The sequence below is a fragment of the Medicago sativa genome, chromosome 3 (assembly GCF_051527215.1).
Source record: "Medicago sativa cultivar Bolivia chromosome 3, Bolivia_mono, whole genome shotgun sequence".
NCBI lineage: Eukaryota > Viridiplantae > Streptophyta > Magnoliopsida > Fabales > Fabaceae > Medicago > Medicago sativa.
This window is the reverse complement of record NC_140751.1, coordinates 99,258,331-99,273,667: the sequence shown is the minus strand read 5'-3', so window position 1 is coordinate 99,273,667 and position 15,337 is coordinate 99,258,331. Positions and strand designations below refer to the sequence as shown.

At 30.7% G+C, this 15,337-nt stretch overlaps 2 protein-coding genes across 2 annotated transcripts; both read left to right on the top strand.

Moving 5' to 3' along the window:
- Positions 1 to 2,461: 2,461 nt before the first annotated feature.
- On the top strand, positions 2,462 to 4,805 carry LOC146942770 (class V chitinase-like). Its single transcript, XM_085756842.1, has 2 exons — positions 2,462 to 3,555; positions 4,580 to 4,805. Exons 1-2 carry the CDS (start codon positions 2,481 to 2,483, stop codon positions 4,600 to 4,602), a joined length of 1,098 nt encoding a protein of 365 aa, XP_085612968.1. The 5' UTR covers positions 2,462 to 2,480; the 3' UTR covers positions 4,603 to 4,805.
- Positions 4,806 to 9,952: 5,147 nt separating this feature from the next.
- On the top strand, positions 9,953 to 12,828 carry LOC146942769 (class V chitinase-like). Its single transcript, XM_085756841.1, has 2 exons — positions 9,953 to 11,055; positions 12,360 to 12,828. The coding sequence occupies exons 1-2, from the start codon at positions 9,978 to 9,980 to the stop codon at positions 12,449 to 12,451; spliced, it is 1,170 nt and encodes a 389-aa protein (XP_085612967.1). The 5' UTR covers positions 9,953 to 9,977; the 3' UTR covers positions 12,452 to 12,828.
- Positions 12,829 to 15,337: the final 2,509 nt, after the last annotated feature.

The following is a 15,337-nucleotide window of genomic DNA, read 5'->3' as shown; positions in this document are numbered from 1 at the left end:
ATAAAGAGAATACATACAATACAACTCTATTTGTTTTTTTAATAGACGAATCGACAAATAACTATTGAATCTCTCACACACACACACACACACACCGAGTGGAGGAGTTGAGATTCGAACTCTGGTTACGATATTCACCTAATAATTTTGGTATTTTTGTCAGTTGAGTTAGGACTTGTGTACCATACAATTCGATTTTTATATGAGCGCATGTATAGATTTCTTTTTTTTCCCTCAAAAAGTGTATATATTTTTTTTGTGATACGAAGGACTAGTGCAATTAATATATAGATTTAATCCATCGAGTTTGCAAATCTTTTTTTTTAAAGATAGACGAAATGATAATAGCCAATTCACATGTACAAATGAAGAAATCAGCGTTTGAACTCCACAATCATGATGTTTGACCTAACAATTTAGGCATTTTCTTCAATTAAGTTTGGACATGTGAACTCAACATAACAAAATTGAGATTTTTAACCATGAAGATTGTTTCTACTTTTTGTTGTTGTTCCATCCTTTCTTTATATTTATATATTATTTTTGGTAGCCTAGCGCTTTGCTAAGTTCCTTTTTTAAAAAAATAAAAATAAAAATTTACACTCAAATTGAGAAAGTGGATTTTTGGAGGTTTTTTTTCCTTTCAATTATACTATCCTTTTAATCCACCAATAAATTCCTATTTTTTGCACACATCTCTCTATTTTCAATAAACTTTGATGTTCGATCTCTTCTTTTTTTTGGGTAGATTGATGTTCTATCTCTTTCCCATAACAAACAAGCTAGACACTCCCTCTATCCAACAATATTTTTTTTTTGCACGCACACTCTCTCTCTCTCTCTCTCTCTCTCAAAACAAACCATCGTCAATAGTCTAAATGTTGTACAATTTTTTTTTTAATAATTGTAAAACAAAATAAAATTTATTCATACTTCACATTAATCAAAATTCAACCCTTATCTTCACTTAAACAAAATGTAACTTCCCTCTAACTCCTTTAATCAATCTTTCGATTTCAACCATGCTTCGAAATTTTGTTATTATTGATATGACATGGATTCTTTAATCAATTTTAACTTGACAATGCTACTCTCCTAAAAAAATTCACAATATTACTGATTTTATTTATAAAATTTTAACATTTCATTGATCCATTATTATAGGTAATAAAATTTTCTTTTAAAAAATAACTTGAATTTTTCACTTTTACCGCATTAACTACTTTTCTTGAAAAGGAGCGAGTAGCAGTAATTAAAAAGGGTGTAATTAACAAATTATATCCTTAAATTGTCAAAACGACAACTAAATAGGATCATAAAATTCTATTCAAACGGCACTTGAAAAGAAATGGGGGAGGGAGTAGCCCATAAAAATTGAGATTTTTTAATAATTTTTTAAAAAGTGTTCACACGTAATATATGAGATTTTCAACCTAGTTGCTAGAAATTCATCTCTTAAAGTAAATAAGCAGGATACTTGGGGTTGGAACCACGACCCCTATATATATAATATATTTACTCTATCCTATCATTTGAGTTAAACTCACAGAAACTAATAGTTAAGATTTTTAATCATCTCAACTTTTGCAAGTTAGGTTTATCTACTCAATCTATCAATATATTTTGACTCATTCCCATCCAGCCATAGCTATATGGGTCAATGATGAGGCAAACGAAATGAGATTAATTTTCATGCACCGATTGCGTAAAAAGAATTTGAACATGCATTTTATCAAATCATTTTATATATATTTATAGATATATTTTATTTAGGCAATTTATATATATATAAATATATTCTAAGAACTACAAAAATGTATCATTAAACGATTTGATTTGATGCATGCGTAAAAATTGGTGATGTATACAAGTATGATTTGGGAAAATTGTCCCTAAAATAATTTTATTTTGTATTAAACTTAGAATTGATTTTGATGATATGAAATGAAACGTATGTTTTTGCAATAAAATTCAGAATCCATTTTCATTCATATGAATAGAGAACCCAGAGAAATATATAGTAAATTTGTTCGTATAATAATAACTAAATCTTCTTTTCTTTGAAAAAAAAAACAAAATCTTCCATTTTAATTATTATTATTATTATTATTATTATTATTATTATTATTATTATTATTATTTTGTTTTGTATAGGAGAACAGTTCGAGACACCGAAAAGTACCATAGTTTCATCAAATTGAATTCCTTGTAGTCATTTTTTGACGCATTCCCGACGTGTTCACGATAATTATGGTCTTGGATTAAAATAAAAAAATATCAAATTTAATATGAACTGTCCACGTCAAAAAAATTGACTATGAAATCATGATCCGAAGTTGTTCCAGTTCCATACGAGAAGCTAAGGTTGGAGGAGACAACTTATTAAACAAGTAAGAGAAGAGTCAACAAAATGTGCTGCTATATTGCTATATATCTATATCACTTATGCAACACAAATTGCATCCACAGCAACAAAGAAAATGGCTTACTCCAAAAAGCATTCGTTCCTCTTGGTTTCCACTCTCCTCATGATTCTCCAACTCCAATTTTCCTCTACAAAAGCTATCATTAAAGGTGGCTATTGGTATTCTGATAGTGGCCTTGCAGCTTCTGATATTAATCCTTCTTATTTCACCCACTTGTTCTGTGCATTTGCTGACCTTGACACTGCTACCAACACAGTGACCATTTCTTCTGCAAACGCAGCAAGATTCTCAACCTTCACCCAAACTGTTCAGGCAAAGAGTAGTTCAGTGAAAACCCTTCTATCAATTGGTGGTGGTGGTGGTCCTACTTTGGCACAAAAATATGCCAACATGGCTAGCACACCTGGTGGCCGAAAATCATTCATAGATTCTTCAATCCGAGTAGCCAGAAATAACAACTTTCATGGCCTTGATCTTGACTGGGAGTATCCATCCTCTGACGCAGAAAAGGCCAACTTTGGTTCACTAATCAGAGAATGGAGAGCTGCCGTGACCACAGAGGCTAGGAGTTCCGGCAAGCCGGCACTGTTGTTATCTGCTGCAGTAGGTGGCTCTGATCAGATCACTCCACTAAAATACTACCCAGGTCAAGATGTTGCAAACAACTTGGATTGGGTTAATGTAATGACTTATGATCTTTTCATTTCAGATAGTTATCCAACTCAAACACAACCACCCGCTCCTTTGAAAAACCCAACTGGCTTGTTCAGTGCAGATGAAGGTATCAATAAATGGGTAGGGTTAGGTGTGCCAAAAAATAAACTTGCACTTGGCTTACCCTACTATGGTTACAAGTGGAGATTGGCAGATCCTAATAACCGTAGAATTTTTAGTAAAGCTACGCAGGGACTAGGGGCAGTGAAGTACAAGGATATAAAAAATACTGGAGGGCAGATTGTGTACAACTCCACATATACTCAAAATTACTGCTTCATAGGGACAGATTGGTATGGATATGATGACACTCAAAGTATAGCTAACAAGGTTATTTATGCCAAGCAAAATGGATTGTTTGGATATTTTGCTTGGCATATTGAACAAGACAGCAACTGGGCTCTTTCTGAAGCAGGTCGGTACATAGGTTCTAATCTCCTAATTAAACACAGTTTCATTGCACTTATTATTTATCTTCTTTCTTTGACTAATTATTTATCTTTTACAATAATTCGTGCATATATAACTAGGAGTAATTAGTTAAAGAGGCTTGCTAATCTTTAAGGATTATTAAAAAAAAAAGTTTTTTTTTTTTTTTTTTTTAAATCAAATACTTCAGTTTTCAATTTAGTGAATGCAAAAAAAAATTATAAACCCTGCTAATATCTTTATGAAAAGTATTTAGATGCACCAGAATTATTTACTTGGTCACAAACAAAAATGTTTTAGACACGCATTCATAAATGAGAAAATTAAAAGAAAAAATAATTGCATGATGTGATTAAATATTACATTTATTTTTCTCTATTTACATGAATGTGTTCAATTATGCTTGTGCTTAAATAAGACTCATTCTTGGAAGCACTCGTTGCCTTTTGCTTAGTTGAATAAGTAAAAAACCACCGACAAAAGTGTTGTGTTGTTTGTATACTATGAGAGATGAGAGATGAGTTGCCTGGCTGCCCCTTAACCGACACTATATCTAGGGCTGGCACATGAGGTTGCAAGTAAACCAGTCATTTTGGCGTCAATTTTTTTAGTACTCAAACTTATTTTTTATTTAATTAATACTCCTTATTAGTTTTTTTTTAGTTCCTTATAGTTATAAATTTCACTCAATTCTTTCAAAAAAATAAATTTCACTCAATTAATTACTAATAAAAAAATTAATCAATCATCCCCTCAAAAAACAAATTAATCAATCATGTAACTGCATCTAATATTTATTTTGCATCGTTTTATATTGTAAAAACAAAACTAGGTTTAAAACCTAAACATCCCACTTATTACTTGAGTAAAAAAAAACCACTGATTTTATTGTTTGTTTTAAAATGGGTCACACGGCTAAACACCACCCAAAAAAAGAGTCACATGGTTTGGATCCATCCCCGACTAACAATGAGTCACTCTAATGAAAATTTTTACTGTATTTTTTGCAGCTTCTCGAAACTGGGGGGCCTAGTAATGTAAAGTAGACAGAGTTCTATGCTGCAAAGAGAGCAAAGGAGGGTTATCTACACTATAATAAAGTTATGACCATATTAGTTTCTATCCTCTCTCATGTAATAGTAAAAAATAAGAATGAGATATTAAAGGATCTATAGTAATAAAAAAGGTACTCTTGCTTTGCTTCTCTTGATCTAATCAATAAGAAGTTTTATCCAATATTTTTAGCTTCACATACATGGGAATCATATATTCATATATATGAATTACGGACCAATAATCATACATTGCTGCGAAAATATACATCCTTTCAGCTCTTATATAACTGGTTTTGATCATTTGATGCCTCGCTGTCGTTCTTATGCCAAAAACAAATGTTCATATAATTAATGGAAGTTTCTCTCACCGTTACTTCCAGCATAACCGGTAAGAAAATAACAAATAATCGAGACTGGTGTCATAATGTTGTTAATGACTCAATAATTAGTTTCATTGATTGTCGATGATCAACTGGACAACCGAACTATCCCGACACTCTACTGAACTATTTCAAGATCAATGCAGAACATTCTAATAAAAATTTCGAAGAGTACTAAGATGATACCTACCGTTTGAGGCCTTGTTAATTATGAGTTGTGTGACTTTGATTGTCATATCTACGAACATTGACAACAATAGTCTCTATGAAGCACTATTAAGGTTAAGTGTCATCATGCATTGAGTCAACTGTTTTATAAAAATCTACTATTTATTTTCGTCAATTATTTGATTATATATATATATATATATATATATATATATATATATATATATATATATATATATATATATGTATATTGTTGTGTGAATTCACATACCTACCTATTTAACTTGATGTGTAATCTGTCCTTTATATTATTTTTCTTCATCTGTTTCTTTTTTTTATATATATTGTTGTGTGAATTCATTTATTTTCGTCAATTATTTGATTTTATATATATATATATATATATATATATATATATATATATATATATATTGTTGTGTGAATTCACATACCTACCTATTTAACTTGATGTGTAATCTGTCCTTTATATTATTTTTCTTCATCTGTTTCTTTTTTTTCCTTCTTCTTTTGTAAGTAGCAACCTACAGAGATCGAACGTGGAGCAGAGTTGATACTATGTTGGTTATGGATCGAGTTGAAGATTAGGTTGTTTACTTACACGGATTAATATTATTTTTGTATTCACTTGTAGTTCCATATTTGTTAGGGTCCATTTAGTTTGGACCAGTGCAAGTTTGGGTTCAACTTGCACCACTAAATTGACCCGATATAGAAGGTTTTCATCAGTTTTTCTAATTTTTATTTTAAATAAAAAAGTATAGGTGACCAACCTTGTATTGTGTATAGTATTAGACTCTCTCTTTCTTCCTCTCTCCATCACCTTCATCTTCTTCCTACCTTTCACATTAATTTTCCTTCTATTTCTTTCTCTAACAAAAACTCTCCCTTAAATGATTCTTATAATCTCTTCACAACCCCCCATATCTTAACATATTCATTTACTCTTTCTTCTTCCTTTCATCAAACACAGTATAACTTTATTCAACAAACAATAGATCTTGAATTTGAGAATAATTCTAAAAATTTGTTGAAATTAAAACCACTAGATCCGTAATTGATGGGGAATTTGCTCGATAAATCCAGCTGGGTACAAGACATAAAACGGAAATGAAAAGTCCTTGTTAAAAACAACATCTCAGTGTATCACCTTTTTTTTCCAACGATGTTAGTGTATCATGTTATAGTATGTTATTGACATCATATGCAACATTCCATCCTTTTACTTCTCCATTAACTTCTGAACATTCCACCCGTTTATAGCAGGACCAATAACAATGTCCAAACAAAACTTATTCTAGAACATAAATTGTATACCCAGAAAAAGAAATTGGAACATCAAATCTAAATTTGAGGAAAGGAATTTTTTATGTAAACATGTAAAGAGGATATGTATAATTATCATAGATGAAATATTAGCAAAAAAATTAAAGTTATCATAGAGAAAATTGGGTGTAGTTCGGCAACTATTTTTTAACAACTTTTTGACAACTTTCTCTCTCATACTCACATTATCTTCTTATTCTCTCTCTTCCTTTTTTTCTCTCTATTATTTTTGACCAATCAAATTAGAGAAAACCAAAATTGTCATAAAAGTTGCACCAAAGAGTTGTACATATATCACTACTCAGCATTTCGAAGCTGCAGAAGCATTAAAAGGTTTTTTTTTTTTTGGTGAATTAAGCATTAAAAGGATTTGCTCAGATTTCTATTGTAGAGATTTTTTTTGTTTCAAAAAGCTGCATGTGGTTTTTGAATAAATATTTTTCAATATTGAAAAAAACCAGTATGAAAAAAACCAAATAAAAAAATTGGTTTTTGAATAAATATTTTTCAATATTCAATCTGATGCATTCCAATATTTTCCTGCCAAAAAAACTTGCTTGACAGGTTCTCAATATTCAATCTGATGTGTTCCAATATTTTATTAATATATCAATGGCTTAGTTCAATGGGTCCAAGTTGGACCAAGAAATATTTTTCTGGCAAGTTTTTGAATAAAATATTACACCCAGTTTCATGTAAGCATGGAATACATATTTATTCATTACACCTAGAAAAAATATTTATTCATTACATGCTTACCTGGGTGTAATGAATAAATATTTTTTATTCATTACATGCTTACATGAATAAATATTTTTTCATGATTATTGGTTCCAATATTAATAAAATATTTGAACACATCAGATTGAATATTGAAAAATATTTTTTTTGCTTGACAGGTTCTCAATATTCAATCTGATGCGTTCCAATATTTTATTAATATATCAATGGCTTAGGTTCAATGGGTCCAAGTTGGACCCAAAGTTTTAGTGGTGCAAATTAAAAGAAACCAATTTGTATAATTTGATGGACACTTTTATTTTTCATTGGATTTCGAATTGTGTATGGTACCATTTTGTAATACCTTCATTTTCTTTTTTCCGAAAGCTTTCACTTGAAACATTGTTAATTTCAAAACTATACAAGGGTTTATACTCTTTGCCTACTGGACGTTGTTTGCAAAATCAGCAAGGAGCTGCATTCAACATTTGTTCTATCAAATAAAAAAATTGTTATGAGGTGCAACATATTTGAAAGGAAGCTATGTCGAAATTTTTCAAAAGTGACATTTTTATTTTCTCATTTTTTTTTAATTTACTTTAAATCAAATGAGGAGTTATACGCCCTCTACTTAATTTTTGGTTTCGTCCTTGCTCCTAGCAAGAGTCGAGTACGCCAACTTCATAGAGGACACCCCATACGGATTGTGATTCCAGCACTAGACATCCTCCCTGTTAGGAGAGCCTCTCTGACTTGATAGTGGTGTATGGTCAATGACGGAGCTTGAAATATTATCATGATATATAAGGTTAAAATACACACCGCAAGGATCGAATCGAATTCAGGATTTTTGCAGTAGCGTCATTTTGCCGCTAGATTGCGTTGAATACTTGTGATACATGTGCATGTGTATACTAATGTATAATATAACATTTACTAAAATATGTATATTATAACCAAACTTTACTTACCTCGTAACTGAACTCCGAATTATTAGAACCTTATTCCCATAGAAATTGGAGGGTTCACACAAAAAAGAATGAAAACTTCAGAATTTTGGGAAGGTTGTGACCTTCCTATGTCCCTTTAAGGATTCATCATTGTGTATGTTACTTAAATTGCGTTAAATATAAATAATATTTGGAGATGCTCACTTAATAGTCTAAAAACTTCATCAGTCTCAAATTATAAGTTGTTTTTGGCAATTTCATACAAGTAAAGAAATGTGGTTAATTTTGTATGAGAATGAAAAATTATGAGTAATTTTACAAAATTATTCTTCATTTATGGCATTGTTAAGAGAGATTAAAAGAATCGAGATTCTTTCAAAAAAATAATTTGAGATTGAGTAATAAATAGTTAAGAGTATGATGAGAAAAACATCATTAATATTTCATTGATATTGTAAAATGACTTATAATTTATGATAAAAAATTTTGTTGCAAAGTGACATACTAGTATAATTTATGCCAGATGGAATAATATTCTTTCTATAAAAATTATGTATTCAATACATTGAAAATTAAAGTAATGAATAAGCATAATTTAATAATCTATAATAATAATAATACTATAAAAAGGATAAAAAATAAACACTAATTTAAGATGATCTTATATCCCGTTTGTTTTATTTTATGAGTCCTATATCCTATTTATCGGCAGGGCCGTATCTGAGACAGGGTGAAGAGGGCGGCCGCCCTAGGTCCCAAAAAATAAGTACGAAATTTGGGCCCCAAATTTTTTTAGGGGTCTATCAGGGCCAAAAAAATTGCTTAACTTTTAAAGGGATGTGTGCTTTTTAGTAATGAACTTAGTATCCATTTATTATTTTGTATGAGCATTTGAATATTAAATAAAAAATTAAAAGTTTTTTTATCAAGTTTGATGTTTATATATATTTATTAGTTAGAACCCAAATTGTAAGTTCGTCCTAGGCCTTCAAAATTTCAGAAATGACCCTGTTTATCGAAGGAGGCAAGTACTCAAAAATATCTAGTTTATGATCACCGTAGTTTTTTGTGACCAACTACATTTTAAAAAATATGATCAAATATTATTTTTTATTAGATACATTTGACTACCTATAGATATTTATTTTCTTATTGCTATTAATGTGTATTATGCATTAAGTCAATTTTCACGTCTTTTTCCATCTTCTGAAAATGAAAGTCTATGGTGTGAATGAACATAAAGTTTGGGTCACGGTCGTTTGAATTATAGAATGATTATTGCAAAAATTGATAGTAATGAATATAACTCACAAAAAAAGTTAATTGCTTTTTCACAAAAAATATTAATTATTAACACACACGAGTTTAAAAATATTAATTATTTGAATATAATTGTAATGCATTAACACTTTTTTATGATATGATAGATAAGTTCTCATGAGTATAGCTCAATTGATACGAACAATGCAAAAAAAAAAAAAAAACATTGTTTTTCATTTCATTATAAAAAGTTTGTCAAAGAAAATTCGTTCAGATGATTTGCTTATTCTCCTGTCGTTCCCAAGCTGGTCGGAATTGGATGGTTCATAAGATACATACTTTTCAAAACACTGTTTGGTTTCATGTTTTAAGTTTCGTCTCACAACACAAACACATTAGTAAAGTATATATTTACTGTATATTTTCAACATTATTGAACAAGCAAGAGAAGAGTCAACAAAATGTGGTTTAATGTATATACCTACCTCACGTATCCGAAACAATTTGTATCGAGCCACATCAACAAAGAAAATGGCTTACTCCAAAAAGCATTCGTTCCTCTTGATTTCCACTCTCCTCATGATTCTCCAACTCCAATTTTCCTCTACAAACGCTGCCATTAAAGGTGGCTATTGGTATTCTGATAGTGACCTTGCAGTTTCTGAGATTGATCCCTCTTATTTCACCCACTTGTTTTGTGCATTTGCAGACCTTGATTCTAATACCAACCAAGTCACCATTTCTTCTACACACGCAGCTAGTTTCTCAACCTTCACTGAAACCATTCAGTCAAAGAGTAATTCGGTGAAAACGCTTTTATCAATTGGTGGTGGTGGTGGTGGTCCTACTTTGGCACAAAAATTTGCCAACATGGCTAGCCAAGCCAGTAGCCGAAAATCGTTCATAGATTCTTCAATCCGACTAGCCAGAAATAACAACTTCCATGGCCTTGATCTTGACTGGCAGTATCCATCCTCAGACGTTGAAAAGACCAACTTTGGTTTACTCATTACAGAGTGGAGAGCTGCTGTGGCCGCAGAGTCTAGGAGTTCCGGCAAGCCCGTACTGTTGTTATCTGCTGCAGTGGGTGGCTCTGATCAGATAACTCCATTGAAGTACTACCCAGGTCAAGATGTTGCAAACAACTTGGATTGGGTTAATGTAATGACTTATGACCTTTTTATCTCAGATAGTTATCCAACTCAAACACAACCACCCGCTCCTTTGAAAAACCCAACCGGCCAATTTAGTGCAGATGAAGGTATCACAAAATGGGTAGGGTTAGGTGTGCCAAAAAGCAAACTTGCACTTGGTTTACCCTTCTATGGTTACAAATGGAGTTTGGCAGATCCTAATAAACATAGAATTCATGATAAAGCTACGCAGGGATTAGGGGCAGTGAAGTACAAGGATATAAAAAATGATGGGGCACAGATTGTGTACAACTCCACATACGCTCAGAATTACTGCTTCAAAGGGACAGATTGGTATGGATATGATGACACTCAGAGTATATCTGCCAAGGTTGCTTATGCCAAGCAAAATGGTTTGTTTGGATATTTTGCTTGGCATATTGAACAAGACAACAATTGGACTCTTTCTCAAGCAGGTCAGTACATCAGTTCTCCTAATTAAACACTGCTTTGTTGCACCTTTTTTTTTTAAGAGGAGCTTTGTTGCACTTATTATTTATCTTGTGTTTTTTTACTAAAAGGGTCATCCTCGATAATTTAGAGGCTTCGTTATATAATCTTGACAATTTTCGTTTATAAAGAATTGAAATTAAATCCAACATCACTTATAGTAAATATATGTGCAATGGTTCAAATATGATTTTTACTACAGAAAAATATACATTTATCTATGAACAATGCTTAATTGAATATTGAAAAAAATTCAATAAAATCTATTCTATACCAATATATAAAGGGGATGTTCTCCTTGAGGGCGGACCTGGACTCACAACACTAGTGGGGCAATTTTTCAAAGTCTGCAGGAAGGATTTGTTTTAAATATTTCAAAGTCAATAATTTTATTACTCTCACTACTACTAGTTTTGTTTGTAGGCATAACTGGACAAAAATTCTTCATCTTGATTGTGTGTCTAAAAAATTCCACTTAGAAAATTCTTTGTTTCGATTATTATTCTTTGTCCAGTTAAAAAAATAGATTACTGCCCAAACTTGTTTCGATTACTACTAGAAAATTCTTCATCCTAAAGTGAAATTCAGTTGTACGACAAAAAAAAAAGATTACTACCCATTCAATATAAAATCAACAAACAAAACACGTGAGGGTAGGAAAGAAGAAAGAAAACGCCTGCTCATACAGATAGAAATCAGAAAGAGAAGGTATGGACTGGACTGTTGAGTGAGTGCACTATAAAATAAAATAAAAACAGTTGGGCCTGGGCTGGTGTGCCTATTGCCACACCCTGCCCTGCTCTGCTCAAATCCGCCCCTGCTTGTGCTTAACTTTTTATAATATTGATTTGCATTATCAATTAAAAATTTAATTAAATGTCATTAAAATAGGAACTCACAACAATCGATGGAATGATCCACAACAATAGAAGCAATATTGGACACCGTAAAAAATAACTTATTTTTTATCTTATATTAAAAAATATTGTGTTTTGGTGTAATTTTTTATTCCAATTTTGCCCTTCAATTATTGTATTTTTTACTATTTTATTATTTATGTCAATAAAAGCGAATGTACTCGTCTTGACACTAGTTGTAATAAAATTTGCTTAAAAAGTTCGTTTAAAACACGTCATATCAAATAATTCCATGCCGAGATAAAAAAAAGATATAAAAAGCAAAACTTAACCTTGACCTTTACCACCTATTTTTAATGGTATGTCAAATAATGATTCATTCTAACAAAAAAAAATTTACTGTATTTTTGCAGCTTCTCAAGCCTGGGGCAAATCTAGTGTAAAGCATGTTGTGGCTATAATCACACCAGGTTCTACCCCAATTTTTTTTTCATGTTCTAATTGAAATTGAACACTATTGTACATTGTTGAAGCTCCATTGAAGACTTGAAGAAAAAGAATAGTAGTAGAGAAAGAGAATGAATAGTTAAATATTGTTGTACGTTGTGCGGCAGCTACTATGTTGTTTATGAAAACATCCTTCAGTCACTATTATAAGCAAAAATCTACATTTTACATTAATTCAATTAATGATGTATGTGGTCATTATTATATACCACATACATCATTTAATGAATGAATCTAAAATGTTAATTTTTGCTTATAATAGTGACCGGAGGGTGTACGTTGTAACATATATTATTAGATATTTAGGGTTGCAGTTTTTGGTATGATGTAATTGTCAAACAAGTCCAATTATTATTGACCTGCTGGTATCCAAAACGAGTTGAGATCTTCTCCATTTATAAAAATAAACAGAGATTATCATTGTGAAAGAGATAGACACAAAATAGGTGGTTGGTCTCATCATTAAATAGGTCCCACCATCATTAATCATTTTCAAAATTTTATGTGTCTTTATCTCTCCAAATGAAGGAAATGGATAAGAGTTTAAATTGAGAGAATCCTAACTCATCCAAAACATGCATTTCATGTGATGTGAGAATATCAAAGTCCGAGTCACCAAAAATCATAAAATGTTTTTTTTTTACACGCTTACAAAACAATGTAATGTTATTAACATTAATTTCATTTATAATAAAAAAATCTTTAAAAAAAGCTATTATAAAAAAGATATTAAAGTATTTGGTCTTGCCAACGAGTGTTCTCAGGACATTAGTTAAAGATTTTTGTCTTTTAATACTTTAATCAAAGTTTTAAAGGCACTCATTAACATTCTTGTATTTGATGGTTTTAATTTGCCCTTTTCAACCATACATTGATATAAGGCCTCTATAAAAACATTGATCTAAGACCATCTGCTTGTTATGATATCCTCCTTCTCTGACTTGCCTTCTTAAGTGGTAGTTTATGAACATAATTAAAAGGCACGTTGTGGATAAACATAATTTTTTTTTTTTGACAAAGTGGATAAACATAATTTTAAGATGGCCTTAAGAAAATCTCTTCAAATTATTAATAATATGTTCAAGCTAAAAAGAAAATGAGATTGGGTCAATGAAAATCCAAATATTGGTTTTCATCAAAATCCATTGCTAACAAAATTCTGGAAAGTTTCTTCAACGAAAAACCCAAAATATTGCTTGTTTTAAGGAAATAGTCTAATGAAAGTTTTAAAATGGTTGAATAACAATAATTATGAATGGACGATACTCGTATCTAATCAACTAACATTTAATAATACAATTAGAACTGATTCTCCCTTCAAAAAAACAATTAGAACTAATTCTTACAATCATGTGAAATATTTTTTATCATTCCAAAATGTGAATACGTCAAACAAAACAAAGGTAGTGCCAGTATGAGAAACAACTAAAATGATATCAAATGCATAAATTATCATGTATTTTATGTATAAGCCAGTAGAAATTAATTTTAAATACTTTAATATAGATAAACGTACGACAAAAGTACATGATTAAAATACGAGCATATGCATGAAACTCACCGGCCTAGCTATGAAGCGAATCATATTGGTATTAATCTAGTGGCTGGAAAAAAATAAGAAAGAAAAATATCTTAATAGGATCACAGTGAATTGAACCAGGTTGAAACTTATGGTAACATATCCTCACATGTGAGGAATGTGGGCAGACCCTTTTTTTTTTTTAAATATGTTCATAAATATTAATAAAGTCTTGTAGTGTTAAGAAAAAGAGAATTTCATAGGGCAAATAATGACACAAAAATTAATGAAGCTACCCAAGTTTTTAATGAAAACAGAAAAAAATAAAAAAAAACAATCGACGAATATTGCAAAAGTCACTTGGCTAATTGTAGTGTTGAGAAACAATATTCAATATCCATGACAAAAGTGGATAATCTAACTACTGCATCTTAGGGTAGACTTCTTAGTATATATAACTACATGTTTATATCTTTTACCCACAAGTAAAAGTAAGTTATTTTTCCAGTGCTTCTTTGTTTTCAAAATTTCAATTAATTCTTTGCCACATCATTAGTGTCGCATATCAACAGATAGGTTGAATTTCGTAAATACAATCTTATTGCAAATATACTTGATTGAATCAAACGGGGACAAAGGACTTTATACCTCGATACTACTTATTAATATGGTACAACATATATTGTCATCCGTGGATCTGAAAGGTATTCCTCCGATTTTGGATGATCTACTACAATAACAAGAGGGAAATTTCAACAACGTTGCTGTTTATTTTTTAGTTTACATCTATGTCAAACTTATTGCCTTTGAAATATACTCAGTCATGGACATGTATACGTCAAAACACTCATACTATCAACTCATTTACAAAAATAAGTGTTGACTATATGTTGAAGAAGAAATTTGAAATGTTTATCCAATGCCTCGTACCACACATCAATTTCATGTTTAACACCAAAGGGATTCTCTATAACAGTATCAGATATATGGTGTAGCATTAAGGAAACAAAGAAACAGACAAAAAATATCTTGCATTCACAAATAATTAGACAAATTGCATGATGAGTGAAAAATTAAAAATACGCACTAAGAAAGAATTAAACAATTCACAGTCTCATTTCATAGTTGTTTCTAAACAATTACACCAAAACAGTAAAATTTCATGCTAACTTTATAGGATAATAACACACCAGAACAATAATAATATCATCAATAACAGTTAAAGTTAGCAACAAATATATAAAGTTGTTCAATTCTCATAACCAAACATAATTCATATGCAAGCTAAATTGGAACTAAACATGTTAACATATGCAATTTCAACTTTCTCAAATAACATAACATATATGTATGTTATTACTATCA

Excerpts from the sequence above, each read along its gene's own strand:
- LOC146942770 (XM_085756842.1), top strand. The coding sequence starts at position 2,481 with ATGGCTTACTCCAAAAAGCATTCGTTCCTCTTGGTTTCCACTCTCCTC. Across the intron at positions 3,556-4,579 it reads CTGGGCTCTTTCTGAAGCAG|CTTCTCGAAACTGGGGGGCC; the intron begins GTCGGTACATAG and ends TATTTTTTGCAG.
- LOC146942769 (XM_085756841.1), top strand. The coding sequence starts at position 9,978 with ATGGCTTACTCCAAAAAGCATTCGTTCCTCTTGATTTCCACTCTCCTC. Across the intron at positions 11,056-12,359 it reads TTGGACTCTTTCTCAAGCAG|CTTCTCAAGCCTGGGGCAAA; the intron begins GTCAGTACATCA and ends GTATTTTTGCAG.